The sequence below is a fragment of the Oncorhynchus mykiss genome, chromosome 11 (genome assembly GCF_057628025.1).
Source record: "Oncorhynchus mykiss isolate SJ-2025 chromosome 11, ASM5762802v1, whole genome shotgun sequence".
NCBI lineage: Eukaryota > Metazoa > Chordata > Actinopteri > Salmoniformes > Salmonidae > Oncorhynchus > Oncorhynchus mykiss.
The window spans coordinates 21,360,001-21,377,078 of record NC_143032.1 but is presented as its reverse complement, the minus strand read 5'-3'; the positions used below and the strand labels follow the sequence as shown (position 1 = coordinate 21,377,078).

General features: G+C 43.7%; 2 protein-coding genes across 3 annotated transcripts in view; one reads left to right on the top strand and one right to left on the bottom strand.

The window, feature by feature from the left end:
* Positions 1-1,103: 1,103 nt before the first annotated feature.
* pcolce2b (procollagen C-endopeptidase enhancer 2b) lies at positions 1,104-13,742 on the top strand. Of its 2 annotated transcripts, XM_036935155.2 has the most exons (10): positions 1,167-1,393; positions 1,776-1,884; positions 2,527-2,582; positions 4,381-4,636; positions 6,146-6,270; positions 6,569-6,705; positions 6,945-7,108; positions 8,977-9,060; positions 10,056-10,223; positions 12,696-13,742. In XM_036935155.2, exons 1-10 carry the CDS (start codon positions 1,328-1,330, stop codon positions 12,824-12,826), a joined length of 1,296 nt encoding a protein of 431 aa, XP_036791050.1. In that variant the 5' UTR covers positions 1,167-1,327; the 3' UTR covers positions 12,827-13,742. The 2 variants fall into 2 exon arrangements, with proteins under 2 accessions (XP_021476152.1, XP_036791050.1); XM_021620477.3 differs by lacking the exon at positions 2,527-2,582 and having other exon boundaries at positions 1,104-1,393.
* Positions 13,743-14,553: 811 nt separating this feature from the next.
* The window catches only part of trpc1 (transient receptor potential cation channel, subfamily C, member 1), a 41,353-nt gene continuing 38,828 nt past the window's right edge, over positions 14,554-17,078 (bottom strand). Inside the window, 4 exon segments of the mRNA NM_001185053.1 lie at positions 14,554-15,067; positions 15,229-15,423; positions 15,923-16,124; positions 16,407-16,591. Coding sequence (NP_001171982.1) covers positions 14,840-15,067; positions 15,229-15,423; positions 15,923-16,124; positions 16,407-16,591 — 810 coding nt within the window. The 3' untranslated portion in view covers positions 14,554-14,839.

Sequence of the window (17,078 nt, the reverse complement as noted above, 5' to 3'; positions counted from 1 at the left end):
AATGTTTGGATAAAAAAAACTACAACTATTAATCAGCCTAATGCAAATCACATTGGTAATTTATTTTTTTGTGGGGTTGGGGCTTACCCGATATTTCAATGGCCTTACCCAACTTTGTACTATTGATGACCTGTAGATGAATGGCTTTTAATCCGATTTTTCAAGCCAATATTACACGTTCAGAATCGGACAACCTGAAAACATTTATTTAAAAAAAAATGCTTCATTTGGTCCACTAGATGGTGCCATTTATAGCATACGCGTGATCTGTCTCAGTACGTGTGTTTCAAGTTTTTTATTAGTCGAATGTAAGGGATACATACGTATGTTATTAATGCACGGGATACGTCTGGTATACACCTTGTCCTGCGAAATGCGTACCTGCAGGTTCCTCATCGACAATGCAACACCAATAAGAACTATTAAAGGATAAGAATACGAACATAAAGTAAATGGCTCCATATAATAAAATAAACATTTTAGGTGTCTCTCTTGTCGAGATGTGTGTTTTGTCCTATAATTCATGTTTTTTATATTTAATCCCAGCCCCCGTCCGCGCAGGAGGCCTTTTGCCTTCTGGTAGGCCGTCATTGTAAATAAGAATTTGTTTTTAACTGATAGTTAAATCAAGGTTAAATAAAAAAGATGAGCGCTCTCCTCAGCGCCGCCATCAGTGTTTGCCTGCCTGTCTTTCAGTCTTTCTGTCACTCTGTGTAAGTAGGATAGTAGATAGCACATAGCACACATATTAGTGCATAAGAACACATTCTGGAATCTATACTGTAAATACTGTAATATATGTATGTACTGTAATAGTCTATTTTTGTGTTTAGACCTATTTTGCATTCATTGATTAATCAGCCTATTCACTTGTTTTTATTTTCATTTTTTTCTGAAGAGCACATATAAACAGCCTATGTGCAAAGTAAATACAGTTTGCACATATGACCATATATATATATTCATCATGATCACCTGAACTCAGTGCCTTGAATAAATATTTCACTAGGGATATTAACATTATTTTACCCAAGGTAGGTTATGCCAGGTGTGGTACTAAACCAAAGCACCACCACCCCCCCTCCAATGCTTTTAATGCGTCTTTGATCCCAGGTTTTGGAAAAAGGCAGCTGCCTGCCGAGTGCTCCCTCCTACCACGCAGAACAAACGCTATATTCATCTCTGTGCTACAGCTTGCGAAACTCCCTCCAGGAACTTCTGGGTACTTTTCCCCACCGCTCGAGCGACTGAATACAATGTCATTCATGCCAGCGGGCGAAAACAGGCGAAGTGGTGCCTGGTCAGTTCACCCGATAATGTTGAGAATATGCAGTGTTTTTTGCGCATGGAGTGTACTGTTTTTGACAGAAGTCTGCGGGCAGTCACAACGGAGGTACCTCTTCACTTTTTATTTTTTACAATTGATTATTTTTGGTTTTGCGTTGGGCTATTTGTTAGAATTAACACGTGTGTACTGTAGCCTACAAAGCCTTATCGTGAGGTGCCAATGATCCGTTAGCCTACGGCACAATGAATGAATGAACGGCATCAATGATGTTAAATTGTTCATAACTGAGGAGTTGTTATTTTGGTGGAATCTGCAGTCTGCGCTGTAGGCATGAGGACGCACATTGGCGCATTGCCGAGACAACCCAAGAATGAACACCAACCATTAACGCATAGGCTTCTGCTCCTTTCCAGATTCCATGATAGCATAGGCTATATATTTGTATTAGAATGAGAAGTGTCTAAAATATTTTTCTCAATGTTTCCAGACCAACGTTTACATGCGGAGGGAATATAACGGGGGGTTCTGGGGTCATTGGGAGCCCGGGGTATCCAGGGGTGTACCCCCCAAATACCAAATGTGTTTGGAGAATCACGGTGAGTCAAACATACTTGTACCCTACTGTAAATACATGATTCATGTTTAACAGTTAACAGCACCCATATCAGAGAACTGAAATGACGCAATGTTTCTGCAATAAAGTACAATGAGATACTAATTCACTAACCCTAACTGTGTAGGTCTAATTCGTAGTCTGATATTTGGCCACTGGCCACACAGCACCCCTCAGGCACTTTGAGCTGCCTGCTTGGCATTTGTATTAACACGCAGCATGGTCACATGGCTGCAACGAATTAAAGGTAAATCAGAGGAATATTTGGTTCCTCTTATATGAGTTGTCACATACAGTGCATTTGGAAACTATTCAGACCCATTGAGTTTTTCACATTATGTTACGTTACAGCCTTATTCTAAAATTGATTAACTTGTCCCCCCCCCCCCTAATCAATCTACACACTATACCCCATAATGACAGAGCAAAAACAGGTTTTTAGAAATGTTTGAAAATGTATTAAAACAAAAAAAAAGATATCTCATTTACATAAGTATTCAGATCCTTTACTTAGTACTTTGTTGAAGCACCTTTGGCATCGATTACAGCCTCAAGTCTTCTTGGGTATGATACTACAAGCTTGGCACACCTGTATTTAAGGAGTTTCTCCCATTCTTCTCTGCAGATCCTGTCAAGCTCTGTCAGGTTGGATGGGGAGTGTTGCTGCACAGCTATTTTCAGGTATCTCCAGAGATGTTCGATCGGGTTCAAGTACGGGGTCTGGCTGGGCCACTCAAGGACATTCAGAAACTTGTCCCGAGCCACTCCTGCGTGCATTGGCCGTGTGCTTATGGTCATTGTCCTGTTAGAAGGTGAACTGTCACCCCAATCTGAGGTCTTGAGCTCTCTGGAGCAGATTTTCATCAAGAATCTCTCTGTACTTTGTTCTGTTCATCTTTGCCTCAATCTTGACTAATCTCCTAGTCCCTGCCGCTGAAAAACATCCACACAGCATGATGCTTCCACCACCATGCTTCACCATAGGGTGTAGCTCCCTTCAGTAACCACGAGCACAACCGTTCCTTGATTTTAACTGGCGGCTTTATTCTGTAGTTTTAGTCAGAATTATCACCTTCCGCGAGAACTATAAAGTAAATGAAAAATACAGTTAAGCACACTCTTACAACCTTATCTTACGAGTGACTTATTAGCTTGGTATAACTCTGAAGTGCTTACATACATAACAGTTTTACCGGCGTTATAACGGGTTCAGATTAAACACATGAATAAAGGAAAAAATACCTCATTGGCTGCTTATTACAGAAGGGAGGAAATCAAACTTCACACTTATTATTCCTGGCATGAATTCACACTTCATCCTAACATACACTCTTCAACTTTTATGAACTACACCTGATGACATGAAAACTTAGCTAACGCAGCGCAGGATTGCCTTCCCTCCAAAAGTGTGTTGCTACAATAAGGATCCCCGTTACAACAGTATTAGCTACGTAGTTCCGCTTGTATTATAATTTCCCCCGCACAGCGGACACGTAAACAATTCAAACAAAAGACAACGACATAACCTGTAAGTCTAACTGTCAGTTACATAGGGATGGTGCCAGGTTTCCTCCAGACGTGACGCTTCACATTCAGGCCAAAGAGTTCAATCTTTGTTTCATCAGAGCAGGGAATCTTTTTTTCTCATGGTCTGAGAGACTTTAGGTGCCTTTTGGCAAACTCCAAGTGGGCTGTCATGTCCTTTTACTGAGGAGTGGCTACAGTCTGGCCATTCTACCATAAAGGCCTAATTGGTGGAGTGCTGAAGAGATGGTTGTCCTTCTGGAAGGTTCTCCCATCTCCATAGAGGAACTCTAGTGCTCTGAGTGACCATCGGGTTCTTGGTCACTTCCCTGACCAAGGCCCTTCTCCCCCAATTGCTCAGTTTGGCCGGGCGGCCAGCTCTAGGAAGAGTCTTGGTGATTCCAAACTTCTTTAATTTAAGAATGATGGAGGCCACTGTGTTCTTGGGGGCCTTCAATGCTGCAGAAATGTTTTGGTACCTTTCCCCAGATCTGTACCTCGACACAAGCCTAGCCTTGGAGCTCTACCGACAATTTCTTTCACCTTAAGGCTTGGTTTTTGCTCTGACATGCACTGTCAACTGTGGGACCTTATATAGACAGGTGTGTGCCTTTCCAAAACATGTCCAATCAATTGAATTTACCACAGGTGGACTTCTCAAGGATGGTCAATGGAAACAGGATGCAGCTGAGCTCAATTTTGAGTCTCATAGCAGAGTGTCTGAATAGTTTTTATACATTTGCAAAAAAATCTAAAAACCTGTTTTCGCTTTGTCATTATGGTATATTGTGTTTTTATTGCTGAGTTTATTTTAATTAATTTTAGAACAAAGCTGTAACGTAACAAAATGTGGAAAAAGTCAAGGGGTATGAATACTTTCCGAAGGCACTGTATACCCCTTATGTGATTGAATAGATTGTAATGTATATTGTATTGGATTGAATGTTGTCCCCAGGTCCCTGAGGGTAAAGTGGTGGTCCTGTCCTTCCGCTTCATTGACCTGGAGAGTGACAACCTGTGTCGCTATGACTACGTGGATGTTTACAGTGGCCATGTGAGTGGCCAGAGGCTGGGCCGCTTCTGTGGGACTTTCAGGCCAGGCGCCCTGGTCTCCACAGGCAACAAGATGCTCATTCAGATGGTGTCTGATGCCAACACAGCTGGGAGTGGCTTCCTGGCGGTGTACTCTGCTGCCCAGCCGCATGAGAGAGGTAAGCAGAATAGAATATAGAAGAAGAATAGAATAATAATGTAGTAGTTAAGGGTTACGTTTAACTTGCCTAGATAAATAAAGGTTAAATAAAATGAAAATAAAATAAACGTGCCTTGCTCAATGGCACAGTGGCAGGAGACGGGATCTAGGATCCTACTAGATTTTTTCTGTTGGATTAGTTACCTGCCGGTTGCAGGCTTACCTCTCTAACCTCTAGGCTATGTAGTGTGTAGTGAAAACTGCAGTCATCTGTATCCAGCCTATACCCAAGCATGTTCAACAGAGCATTAGGGACTGATCCCTAGCCGTGACTCTGTTCGGACTCCACATCGTAAAGACCTCAGATGTGTGTGTGCGTGTTGAGTGCTACGGTTCACATTTTAACCAGCTAATTAACTAGCCTCTTAACCGCTAGCTGCCCCAGCAAGGTCGTTGCACCGTGTCACTGTAATAATACTAATACCCAGATGATGAGATCTTAGAGGTCAATTATTTACATCTGAGACTAAAGGGCAGTTCTAGCTAAATAAATCACTCCCAACGGATAGCAGGTCAAGGGAAAGTTTGACTTCTGCTTGGTAAGATTAAGTACCAGTGCTCTTTCAGTTTAGACCTCTTGTGCAGTTAAGACGAAACCTGTTGACTTAAAGCTTCCTCGAGGAGGAGGTGAATCTCTACACATTTAACAGCATGACGAGGAATTTTTGACGGCTCATTTTCCAGATGGAGAGCTCTAGGGTCAGACAGGTCAGCGCTAAGCCGTCCCTTCCTCTTCTGACCCAGTGACGTTACTTCTCCCCGAATGAGTTTGTGGAATTTTTGGGGGGCTGAGTGCCTCCCTGAATACCTTCTCTCTGTCTCCGTACCTCTACAGTAGCTGACAGCTGGAATCCCTCTTGGTCTGTCAGTTTAGATTGACTGGTGTTTTCCCTCTGTTCCTGGGTGTGGTTGGTTGAAACTGAAAAGCACCACACAGCACTCCTCCATTTGTTCAATGTCTATTTTAGTTACAGAGTCAAATTGGGCTTGTCCGTCTGCCAGTCATGAGGCCGGGAGCTCAGCTGTAGTGGAACTAACTGCTATAGCGACTAACTACATGTTACAGGAGATCCAGCCATGGTTTTTAAAGATCCACAGATCCCTTGCCAGTCCAAGCAGCTTGTGTGGTTGGCTGATGTGATCTCTCAGATGTGTGATGGTATGCCTGGCATATAGACTCCCTTTTAACTGCACGTTGCAGCATGGGACCAAGGCAGAGGAACAGACTGATGTCTTCTTAATTTACTCATAACCACAAGGGAAGCATAAGACAAGAGCCTACTTATTCGAAAATGTTTGTTCCATTATGGGATTATGTCATGCGCGTGCACAATGTTCCATCCTTTAACATTCAGAAGGAAGCGATATATCCTGCACATAAACACAGAGTCGCAGGATGATGCCCATGTGAAGCAGTACTATCTGGGCAGTATAACTAAACGTTGTAGTTTGACTTTGCACCCACCAGGGGATCAGTACTGTGGCGGTCGTCTGGTTAAACCCTCCGGGTCCTTTAAGACCCCTAACTGGCCCGAGAAAGACTACCCCGCAGGGGTCACCTGCTCATGGCACATAGTGGCTCCTAAGAACCAGGTGAGTGTTCGTCTACAGCCAGAGGTTCTTACTTTACTCACAGTTCAACTTGACACAATTGACAGTGATTGAGATCGCCTAAGATGTCAATTTTCACATAATTGCTTTGTGGTTTGCTCTTGGTTAGTGTTGCACAATGAAATGCAACTTCAGAATGTGGACTGAAAATAATTTGTTCAGTGTAGCCTGTGTTGTGTGTAACCTGTGTTCTATGTAACCTGTGTTGTGTGTAACCTGTGTTCTATGTAACCTGTGTTCTATGTAACCTGTGTTCTATGTAACCTGTCCACCAACACAGATTATTGAGGTGAAGTTTGAGAAGTTCGATGTGGAAAGAGACAACTACTGTCGATATGACTATGTGGCCATTTTCAACGGGGCAGAGATCAACGATGCCAAGAGGATCGGGAAGTACTGTGGCGACAGCCCTCCAGCGTACGTCACACACCTGTTTCTACTCTGCATTCATCTAGCTAATGTACCGCTTCGCTTATGACCTTGATCATAAACCTACTAATGCATGATTAACTGTTTACCTAAGCACAAGATATCCATGAGCATATTCAATATATCAACTACTTACCAGGTAAGCTAACATTCTATCTCTATATATCAATCTCCCTCTTCTCTCTCTCTCTCTCTCTCTCTCTCTCTCTCTCTCTCTCTCTCTTCAGTCCAGTATTTTCTGAAGGTAACCAGCTCCTGATCCAGTTCCTCTCAGACCTCAGTTTAACGGCAGACGGGTTCATCGGCCACTACAAGTTTAGACCCAAGAAGTTCCCCACCCCCACGGTACCAGCGACCACCACCACCCCAGCAGCTACCACCAGACCCATACGTAGGTAGCTCCTTTTTCTATGTTTAATCCAAACAGGACATATGTGTAACCCTTCGCTTGTCTTGACACATCTCTTCAGTCTTGTTGTTACAATGTAAAGTGCTTTTAGCACAATATGAATCCAATTCATCATCATCATCATCTCCAGGCCACATGGGTGTTTGGTCCATTTGATCTGCTACTAGGAGTTGTGGATTTAGAGACAGATTAGATTGCCTGGTCCCAGTGGTCTTTGCTGATGCAGACATGTGGTGTAGCTGCTGTAGCTCCCTCCCTCCCACTAGGAGAGTGGCTTACAGGCTTTTTCATTAGCCTGGTTCCAGATCAGATCTACCATGGTAGTGGCTGTTGACCCCAGGATGAAAGGCAATGGAGCAGACACCAAGGCTGGATGGCTGTTAATCTTGTCCCTAGCCAGCTCTGTCTGTAGCAATTGGGGATGAGGTTAGATGCCCGTCAAAACATCAGTCCCCTAACTTATCACTTCCATGTATTCTTTTCTAGTTTTTTTTTGTCTTTGTAAATCTGTGATTTCTCTACTATGACAGAGTTAAGGGGAAGGGAAACAAGTAGTCACTCCAAAGAGACACCTTGTTCCTTCGTACTCAGACAAACTATTGTGCCGAACCTCCTAAAGGCACCCATGCATGGTTGTTTGAGGACACCAACTCTCTAAGGCAAGGCACCCCCCCCCCCCCCCACCCCCGTCATGATGTCATCTGAATGTCATCAGGATCCTTTGATGACTGCCTCTACTAAGAATAACATCTGGACATTGATTGGACTGTATTTTGTAGTCTCAGCTTTTCCCTATACCACTACCCTAGCAGTCTTTTTTAATAACTTGATGTTCCTAGACAGGCTTCCCACAGTCACTGACACTTAAAGAAAGATACATTAAAATGTTTATTTTACCCTCTTTTTCGATCTTGTCTCATCTGTGCAACTTCCCAACGAGCTCGGGAGGTGAAGGTCGAGTCATGTGTCCTCCGAAACATGAGCCTCCTAACCGTGCTTCTTAACTCCCTCCCGCTTAACCCGGAAGCCAGCCGCACCAATGTGTCGGAGGAAACACCGTTCAACTGACGACCGGCCCGCCCGCGATAAGAAGTCGCTAGAGCGCGATGAGCCAAGTAAAGCCCCCCCGGCCAAACCATTCCCTAACCCGGACCACGCTGGGCCAATTGTGTGCCACCCTATGGGACTCCCGATCATGGCTGGTTGTGATACAGTCCGGGATCGAGCCCAGGTCTGTAGTGACGCCTAAATACATTCCAATTTACTAAAAAGGTCTGTAGACTGTTTTGCTGCTCTCAAAGATGATCTTTTAATAAAACATTGATGAAATGCCACTGATTAGGTTACTGTTTACCTCCGCTGGCAAAATTGATGCCATAATCAACATAAACTGATCTTTATGGTTATCTCCAGTTACTCTGACCAAAATTGGCAGTTTGGTGCTCGTTTTTAAGGACACATCTCAAATAGTTTCACCACTCCCATCTCAGCGCAAGCAAGCTGATGTTAGACAGGTAACTGACCAACCCTGGCACAAGGTCTGGAAAATAGCTGAGCGCAGGCTTTTTACAACACGCATGCGTTAGACACTTGCCCCTCCTTAACGCCAGACGTAAGTACAACCCTATACCTTAAGCGTGATGTGAATTGTAGGATTCTAAGTTGCCCACAGTTTTCAATGGGAAGTGTTCATTCTAATTCATTGGCCTACGATTTGATTTCAATTCATTCCCTGAATTGACTCAATGTGAAACAAAATCAACCTAAACCCTACTTGCTAGCATCCCTTGAATGTGGAAGAAGAATGTGAACTAAGTAACTATATTTTCCTTTTCTCTGTGTCTCCCCAGCCCTGAAGTACTCTTTAGCTCTGTGCCAGCAGAAATGCAAAAGAAGTGGAACCGTTGAGAGCAACTACTGTACCAGTGACTTTGGTAAGAGAGATACTATTCCCCTACAGCTAATGCTACATATATTACTATGGCTGACCTGCCTAAAGCCGTCACTACTGCCGTCACAGATACTAAGCTACAGCAACAAACAACAACAGGTCAGCTGTGTGTGTGTCAGTCAGTCAGGGGGGTGGGGTGGGAGAAAATTGTCCAACATTTACCCCAGCATCAACCCAGTCCATATGAGCCGTCCCTCTCTCAACAAACCCATGTTGTCGTGATACACTATCTGCGCGGTTTCAGCGCTTCTGAAAAGCGTCCTTGAGGGTTTTCTGACAGGGCAGCCCAGTGAATTTGTGTATGGGACTGACACAGTTCTCTTCGTCTCATAGAGGTAACACACATGCCAGAGAAGAGCCTAACTGTAGGTAAACTGCTGCTAAATGAAGGTGTTGATTCAGCCAACGTTCTCCATGGCCTTAGTTTGCTACCACAGTATTTGGACTAGCTCTGTGATGTTTTTCTCCGAGTAGATGTTGATGGAATGAGGCAGGTATTTTAATAATTGCTTTTCCTAAGGGATGTTAGGTCAAATTTGCATGGAAAATGAAGACCAGTCTGTGAAGACCAGTAATTTGGTGTTATTGTCAAAATGTCTTGTATAATACAGTGGCAGACAGTCTGCAGTCATATCAAGCCAAGGGTGTTGCATCACAAGTTTTAATGACTAGGCCTGACACAAAAGGACCTAACAGAAGACCCGGCCTTTCCTTCCTGCTTACACATTGATCTGATCATCTTATTCAAAGCTATTCAACCAGTACATTTTGCAAGCCGAGCATCAGAGTATTTGTATAGAAAGATATCCGATCTCGATCATACAATATTTGGTCAAGGCAATTACAGAGCTTACAGGCTGTTGAACGTTATACACCACCATTTCATAACGATGACACAGTTGTCAGACTTCCAATCTAAGTAGATGTTGTTGAGTGCTTGTTGTTGAGCCATCTAAACTCCCCATGTTTCTGTGACAGTGATAACAGGAACTGTCATCACGGCGGTGGTGCGAGAAGGCAGCGTGTACGCCACCATCTCCATCATCAACGTCTACAAAGAAGGCAACCTGGCCATCCAGCAGGCCGGCAAGACCATGAGCACCAAGATCATCGTGCTCTGCAAGAAGTGTCCATCCATCAGACGAGGTGAGTTGTAGTACGGTGGACCACTGCCAAAGGACTCTGGGGCTCACTCTCCACTAGCCTGGTCCCAGATCTGTTGTCTCCTTCTATAGCCTGGTCCCAGATCTGTTGTCTCCTTCTATAGCCTGGTCCCAGATCTGTTGTCTCCTTCTATAGCCTGGTCCCAGATCTGTTGTCTGTTTCGATAGCCTGGTCCCAGATCTGTTGTCTCCTTCTATAGCCTGGTCCCAGATCCGTTTGTGCTCTTGCCAACTCCAACTCAAGACAATGTGGTTTGGCATGACAATGAGTGACAAGGAGTTGGCATGATAGCAAAAACAGACTGGCACTCAGGCTAACTCTCCCCTGGATATAGTCATCCGTTTCTCTTGCGTAAGTTTCAGACATTCACCGTGACACGATAGCACAGGTTTTAGTCCATGATTGTACTATTGAACCATATGTTTTTATTTCAGTTCAAATTCTATGATTGAGTAATACTGACACGGTTTCAAGTGTGGCACTGAGTAAGCACTTGTAACAGCGGCATGTTCCAACTGTACAAGATACATAAGAAAGAGGTGGTTCGACATACTACTTGGTTTATGGCTCTGAGTTTGCCTCCATTGCTGTAACCTATCTTCAAGCTCACCCGAAGGAGCTTGACCAAGGTCTGAGGTAAGCGGCAAAACTCACTGTGCAATAAGAGCTATGAATGTGAATGTGAATACAGTATATACAAACATACTATACAGTACTCTATACGTTTATAGATGTTGAAGTCGAAGTCGAAAATGTACATACACCTTAGCCAAATACATTTAAACTCAGTTTTTCACAATTCCTGACATTTAATCCTAGTAAAAATGCCTTGTTTTAGGTCAGTTAGGATCACCACTTTATTTTAAGAATGTGAAATGTCTGAATAATAGTAGAGAGAATGAGTTATTCCAGCTTTTATTTCTTTGACCACATTCCCAGTGGGTCAGAAGTTTACATACACTCAATTAGTATTTGGTAGCATTGCCTTTAAATTGTTTAACTTGGGTCAAACGTTTCGGGTAGCCTTCCACAAGCTGGGTGAATTTTGGCCCATTCCTCCTGACAGAGCTGGTGTAACTGAGTCAGGTTTGTAGGCCTCCTTGCACGCACATGCTTTTTCAGTTCTGCCCACACATTTTCTATAGGACTGAGGTCAGGGCTTTGTGATGGCCACTCCAATACCTTGACTTTGTTGTCCTTAAGCCATTTTGCCACAACTTTGGAAGTATGCTTGGGGTCATTGTCCATTTGGAAGACCCATTTGCGACCAAGTTTTAACTTCCTTACTGATGTCTTGAGATGTTGCTTCAATATATCCACATAATTTTCCTGCCTCATGATGCCATCTATTTTGTGAAGTGCACCAGTCCCTCCTGCAGCAAAGCACCCCCACAACATGATGCTGCCACCCCCGTGCTTCCCTGTTGGCATGGTGTTCTTCGGCTTGCAAGCCTCCCCCTTTTCCTCCAAACATAACGATGGTCATTATGGACAAACAGTTCTATTTTTATTTCATCAGACCAGAGGACATTTCTCCAAAAAGTACAATCTTTGTCCCCATGTGCAGTTGCAAACCGTAGTCTGGCTTTTTTATGGAGGTTTTGGAGCAGTGGCTTCTTCCTTGCTGAGCAGTCGATATAGGACTCGTTTTTACTGTGGATATAGATACTTTTGTACCCGTTTCCTCCAGCATCTTCACAAGGTCCTTTGCTGTTGTTCTGGGATTGATTTTCACCTTTCGCACCAAAGTACGTTCATCTCTAGGAGACAGAACGCATCTCCTTCCTGAGGGTTATGACGGCTGCGTGGTCCCATGGTGTTTATACTTGCGTACTATTGTTTGTACAGATGAATGTGGGGCCTTCTGGCGTTTGGAATTTGCTCCCAAGGATGAGGCAGACTTGTGGAGGTCTACAATTTATTTATTTTGATTTTTGATTTTGATTTTCTCATGATGTGAAGCAAAGAGGCACTGAGTTTGAAGGTAGGCCTTGAAATATATCCACATGTACACCTCCAATTGACTCAAATTATGTCAATTAGCCTATCAGAAGCTTCTAAAGCCATGACACCATTTTCCAGAATTTTCCAAGCTGTTTAAAGGCACAGTCAACTTAGTGTATGTAAACTTCTGACCCACTGGAATTGTGATACAGTGAATTATAAGTGAAATAATCTTTCTGTAAACAATTGTTGGAAAAATTACTTGTGTCATGCACAAAGTAGATGTCCTAACCGACTTGCCTAAACTATAGTTTGTTAACAAGAAATGTGTGGAGTGGTTGAAAAACGAGTTTTAATGACTCCAACCTAAGTGTATGTAAACTTCCGACTTCAACTGTAGCTATAAACATATATGGAACCCAGAGGAGAGTTGACGCTGATGTGCTACCTTCCTGAATGTCTCTGCCGTTCCGCCACTGCATTCAGGCTCTTTCTGTGTGATCTCACTAGGCCTCAACTACATCTTCATGGGCTCAGCGGACGAGGATGGGAAGGGGAAGATCGCCCCGCATCACTTCGTCATGGCCTTCAAGGCTAAGAACCAGAGGGGACTCAACGTACTGAAGAACAAACGCTGCTGAGATCAGCTACGTGCTGCCTGAGTCTCCACCCAACCACCATGCCCCACCCACAAAAGGGTGTGTCTGTTCTTGTTAGTCTCTGCCCAGCCTTCCCTGGCTCCGCCCATCATTATCTATCATCCTTCACCACAGGACTAGTCTACAGAGCTCAGGCTGTTACTGCCTGGAGGTGTCTGGCTGTCTCTTTCCTTTGTTTTGTATTTCTATGCTGTTTTTTCTCTTTCCTCTGAACTGGGCCTGTTTTGAGTGCAATGTGAAGAATGACTGTGATAATTGAAGAGAGGGAGGAGAGGAAGAGAGACCGATAGTAGGGGGGAGAATCACCTGGGTCACGTTCAGTTAGAACAAAACAGGAGAAAATGTTAGAAACTAAATACTACCTAAATATGTCCAATGAGAGCGCTCATGTACCTTTTCTGTTTCAAAAACATTTTCTCACGTTTCAAGCCCACTGAACACAACCCAGGTGTCATGATGAGTGTTGGCTTGGATCAAACATCAGACAGGAAGGAGTTTGTTAGAGGAAGTACATTATTGAGGACGGGGTGTTATAGTTTTATGGACAGTGTTTACAAACTGCTCTTTATTTCCTATGTTCACATTGAATGGACAAGATTTGGGAGGTATTTTATGTGGTGTCGATAAGTGCAATAGTTGAATATATAGCATTCCTTTTGAAATGATTTGTTTTCATGCTAGTATTACGTTTAGTACTGTCACTTATTAGCCAAAGCTTTTCACAATGAATGGATTCAACAAAGCACTCCTTATCATTATGTCAGCTTGGTTTGTAATGTTTATAATAAAAAGAGATATGAAATGAATTACAATATAAAGTATTTTCATATGATTCAATTGGTAAATGTTATTTATATTTTCTTGTTTTCATCTGACCAAATAAAAAACAGAAAATGAAGTTTATTTTAAGGAGGTGGTTCTTCGTATGGAGTGTCATCATTCATTCATTTACAGCCCAGCAGTGCGTTGTAATATGTCACGTTAACGGTGCATATAAGGGCCTCCCGAGTGGTGCAGCGGTCTAAGGCGCTAGAGGTGTCACTACATCTGGGTTCGATCCCGTTTCTTCCGACACATTGGTGTGGTTGGCTTCCGGGTTAAGCGAGCAGTGTGTCAAGAAAACAGTGCGGCTTGGCAGGGTCGCATGGCTCTCGACCTTCGCCTCGCCCGAGTCCATACGGCAGTTGCAGTGATGGGACAAGACTGGAACTACCAATTGGGGAGAAAAGGGGATAAAAAACAACAACTAAACAGTGCATTTAAGAACATAAATAACAACATTTATATTTGGCCTACATAGAGTATGTGGTAACTATGGCCAGGTGTGAAGGCAGCTGTTAGTAGGGCAGTCATGAACGCTCCACTGAGCACTGGGAATGGTCAGGTGTGTTTTGACCAGGGAAGTGCTGGCTCTGAACAGTGAGTAACATTCACAGATATTTCACAATTAAAACCAACTGTCTCCGTCCTCGTGCCAGCTGAACATGTGATGCAACTCAATATTTATCGTTTCTCACTGCCAAGACAAAAAGTCACAGCCAGTCTGTATTTTCCATTACATTTTATTAAGTCCATTGTTGAAAACAATGACAATTTTAGAAAACAAGTAGGATGACTGAATATTATTACATAAGGGATCTGGGTGAATCTGGAGACTTTGGTGCAGAATATATATATATATATTTCCAGTGGAGTTCCAGGTTTAAATGTCTCTCTGTGACTGGACACAAGGTCATTTCTGAGCATGCTAGGGTCAGAGATAGGACCCCCTGGGTGAAGAAGCTAACAGAGGTGGTTGGGGTTGATGTTGGGGTTGAGACCAGTCTTAGCTGGCTGGTTGAGGTTGGGTGTAGGTTGAGACCAGATCAGTTCCAGCTCCAAGGGTAGAACATGGTTGGGTTGAGGTTGGGTGTAGGTTGAGACCAGATCAGTTCTAGCTCCAAGGGTAGAACATGGTTGGGTTGAGGTTGGGTCGAGGTTCAGATCAGGTCAGTCTTAGCTCCGGGGGTAGAACATGGCGTACTTGGAGGTTCTGAATCCCAGCAGGTCTCTCATCTCGTTGCGGAACTTGGAGAGGTCCTGCCGCAGGTCGTTGAGGTTCTCTACGGTGGCCTGGTCGGTGCTCTGCATCTTCTGCCTGGTGGACGTCAGGTAGCGATGGACAAGACAACACATGATCTTCTGGTAGTTCTCATCACGCTTCCGCTTCAGGTTCCTCCACTCCTGTATGGATGGGACAACAACAACATGGGAGGTTAGGACTGGAGACTGAACCCAGTGTCTACTTATCTGGATATCATGGGAGGATAAGATGAGAAACGGTCATACATTTAAAGTATACAGAGGTATCACTTCTTGATTGGATAGTGTCCTGTCTCTCTTACCTTGAGGCTGTTCTGTCTCTTGACCTTCCCCGTGGAGGTGTGGGAGCAGATCCATTTACTCATACTGGTCAGAAGGTAACACACAGTCTTGGGGGAGGGTAGGATGTTGAAGGGCGGCGGCAGAGTACACTTGTCGTCAAAGTAGCTCAGCCACAGCTTGGCGCGGGCAAACTTCCACTCCTTATCCTCGTGGTTCTAGGGGATTCGGGGGGTTTAGAGGGAAATGGGAGATTTAGGAAATCACTGAGAAAATAGGGGAACGTGTTTATCGACAGAGAAATGTTAAGAAATCACTACCATCTGTTAGACTGAAGTGTTCTTGGAGTGGATTTGTGTTTTTCATTCAGAATGATGATTGTTGAGTTGATGATGGGGAAATGTAATTTATGAAGCATTAAAGTTGATTAATTGATGTGAATTATACGGCTGATCTTTGCCTAAACTCCAAACACTGAATTTAAAAAAAGTACTCCAAATGAACACTTAGACACAGTGTTATAGATAGACTAATCAAGTCCTATTGTTTTTGTTGTTGTTGTAACTTGATGGACAATGATGGACAATCTGTGACTTGCAGTCACTTCAGGCCGGGTTACTGAAAAGCACTTTGTGACAACTGCTGATGCAAATCAGGCTTTATAAATAAATTGGACTGATTTAAATGGTTAATTGATTGATTGCTTGATTGACTTACAGCGATCTGCCTGAAGCTCTTGTGGAGCATGGCGACCAGCAGCTTGGTGAGAACGATGACCACCACGATGTTGTACGTGCCCACGATGAGGGCTCCCACAAATGACCTCAGCTCCTCCGTGTAGTTGATCCGGGTCACGAAGAGAGCCACGTGGGCCAGAGAGAAGATGTACCAGAACAGTGCGTAGCACGTTCCCATGAACCTTTCAACAGGAAAGTCAGAGGTTAAAGGTCAGAACACGAAGTAACAGGTACAGTACCCATGAATCGGTCAACAGGAAGGTTAAAGTTCAGAACAGGGAGTAACAGGTACAGTACCCAAGAATCTGTCAACAGGGAGGTCATGGAAAATATAATGACATATTCAGTAGAACATTGAATTATTGGATCTCTATGGGTCAGAGGTTAACAGTCAAAACTGGTACCCATGAACCTGTGAAACAGGGAAAGGGGAGAGAGAGAGAATTTAGGTAGACTGTACGTACGTGTGGAAGGCGTCGTTGCTCTGCTGCTGACAGAAGATGCCCTCACAGTCTTTGGCGGGACTCTTGGCCGGGTCCTTCTGATCCTTCCCGTAGAGCTGCGTTAGGCCGATGGTGAAAGAGATGAGCACCAGCAGAAACAGACCCAGGAACTTACCAAACTCCTGCAGCATCTGGCCAACGGAGATCTGGGAACACAAGAGCACTCTGGCATGAGCTAAATTACCATCTTCTGACCGGGAGGTAACTACTACCTGAGCTTGTCCAATAATAAAACAAAATAGTTATTTTTACATTGCAAAATATTTTTGTTACAGTGTGCGACTCCTGATGAACACAACCCTGGACCAAAACAGACTAGCTAAGAACACAACCAACCACCCAGGTCAAACAAGTCCAGGGATAGTAGTGTGTACTTATGCCTAGTAAAATAAATGTCCAAAAGAGCTACATTGGAAAGCAAACCCCTTTCATTAGGATGTCTATCTTTAGAGTGAGCAAATAAACATGGTCAAATAGTTATTCTCTGTACCACCTACTGAAGAGAACTGTTCTGTTAAAAACAACCTTGACAAGCAGATACCCTAGCGAGTTGAGGTAGCACACAGATAAACATTGACCAAGCTGAAGGACATTGAAACTGTTCTGAGAGCAGGGTTTAAGTCTCTATATATA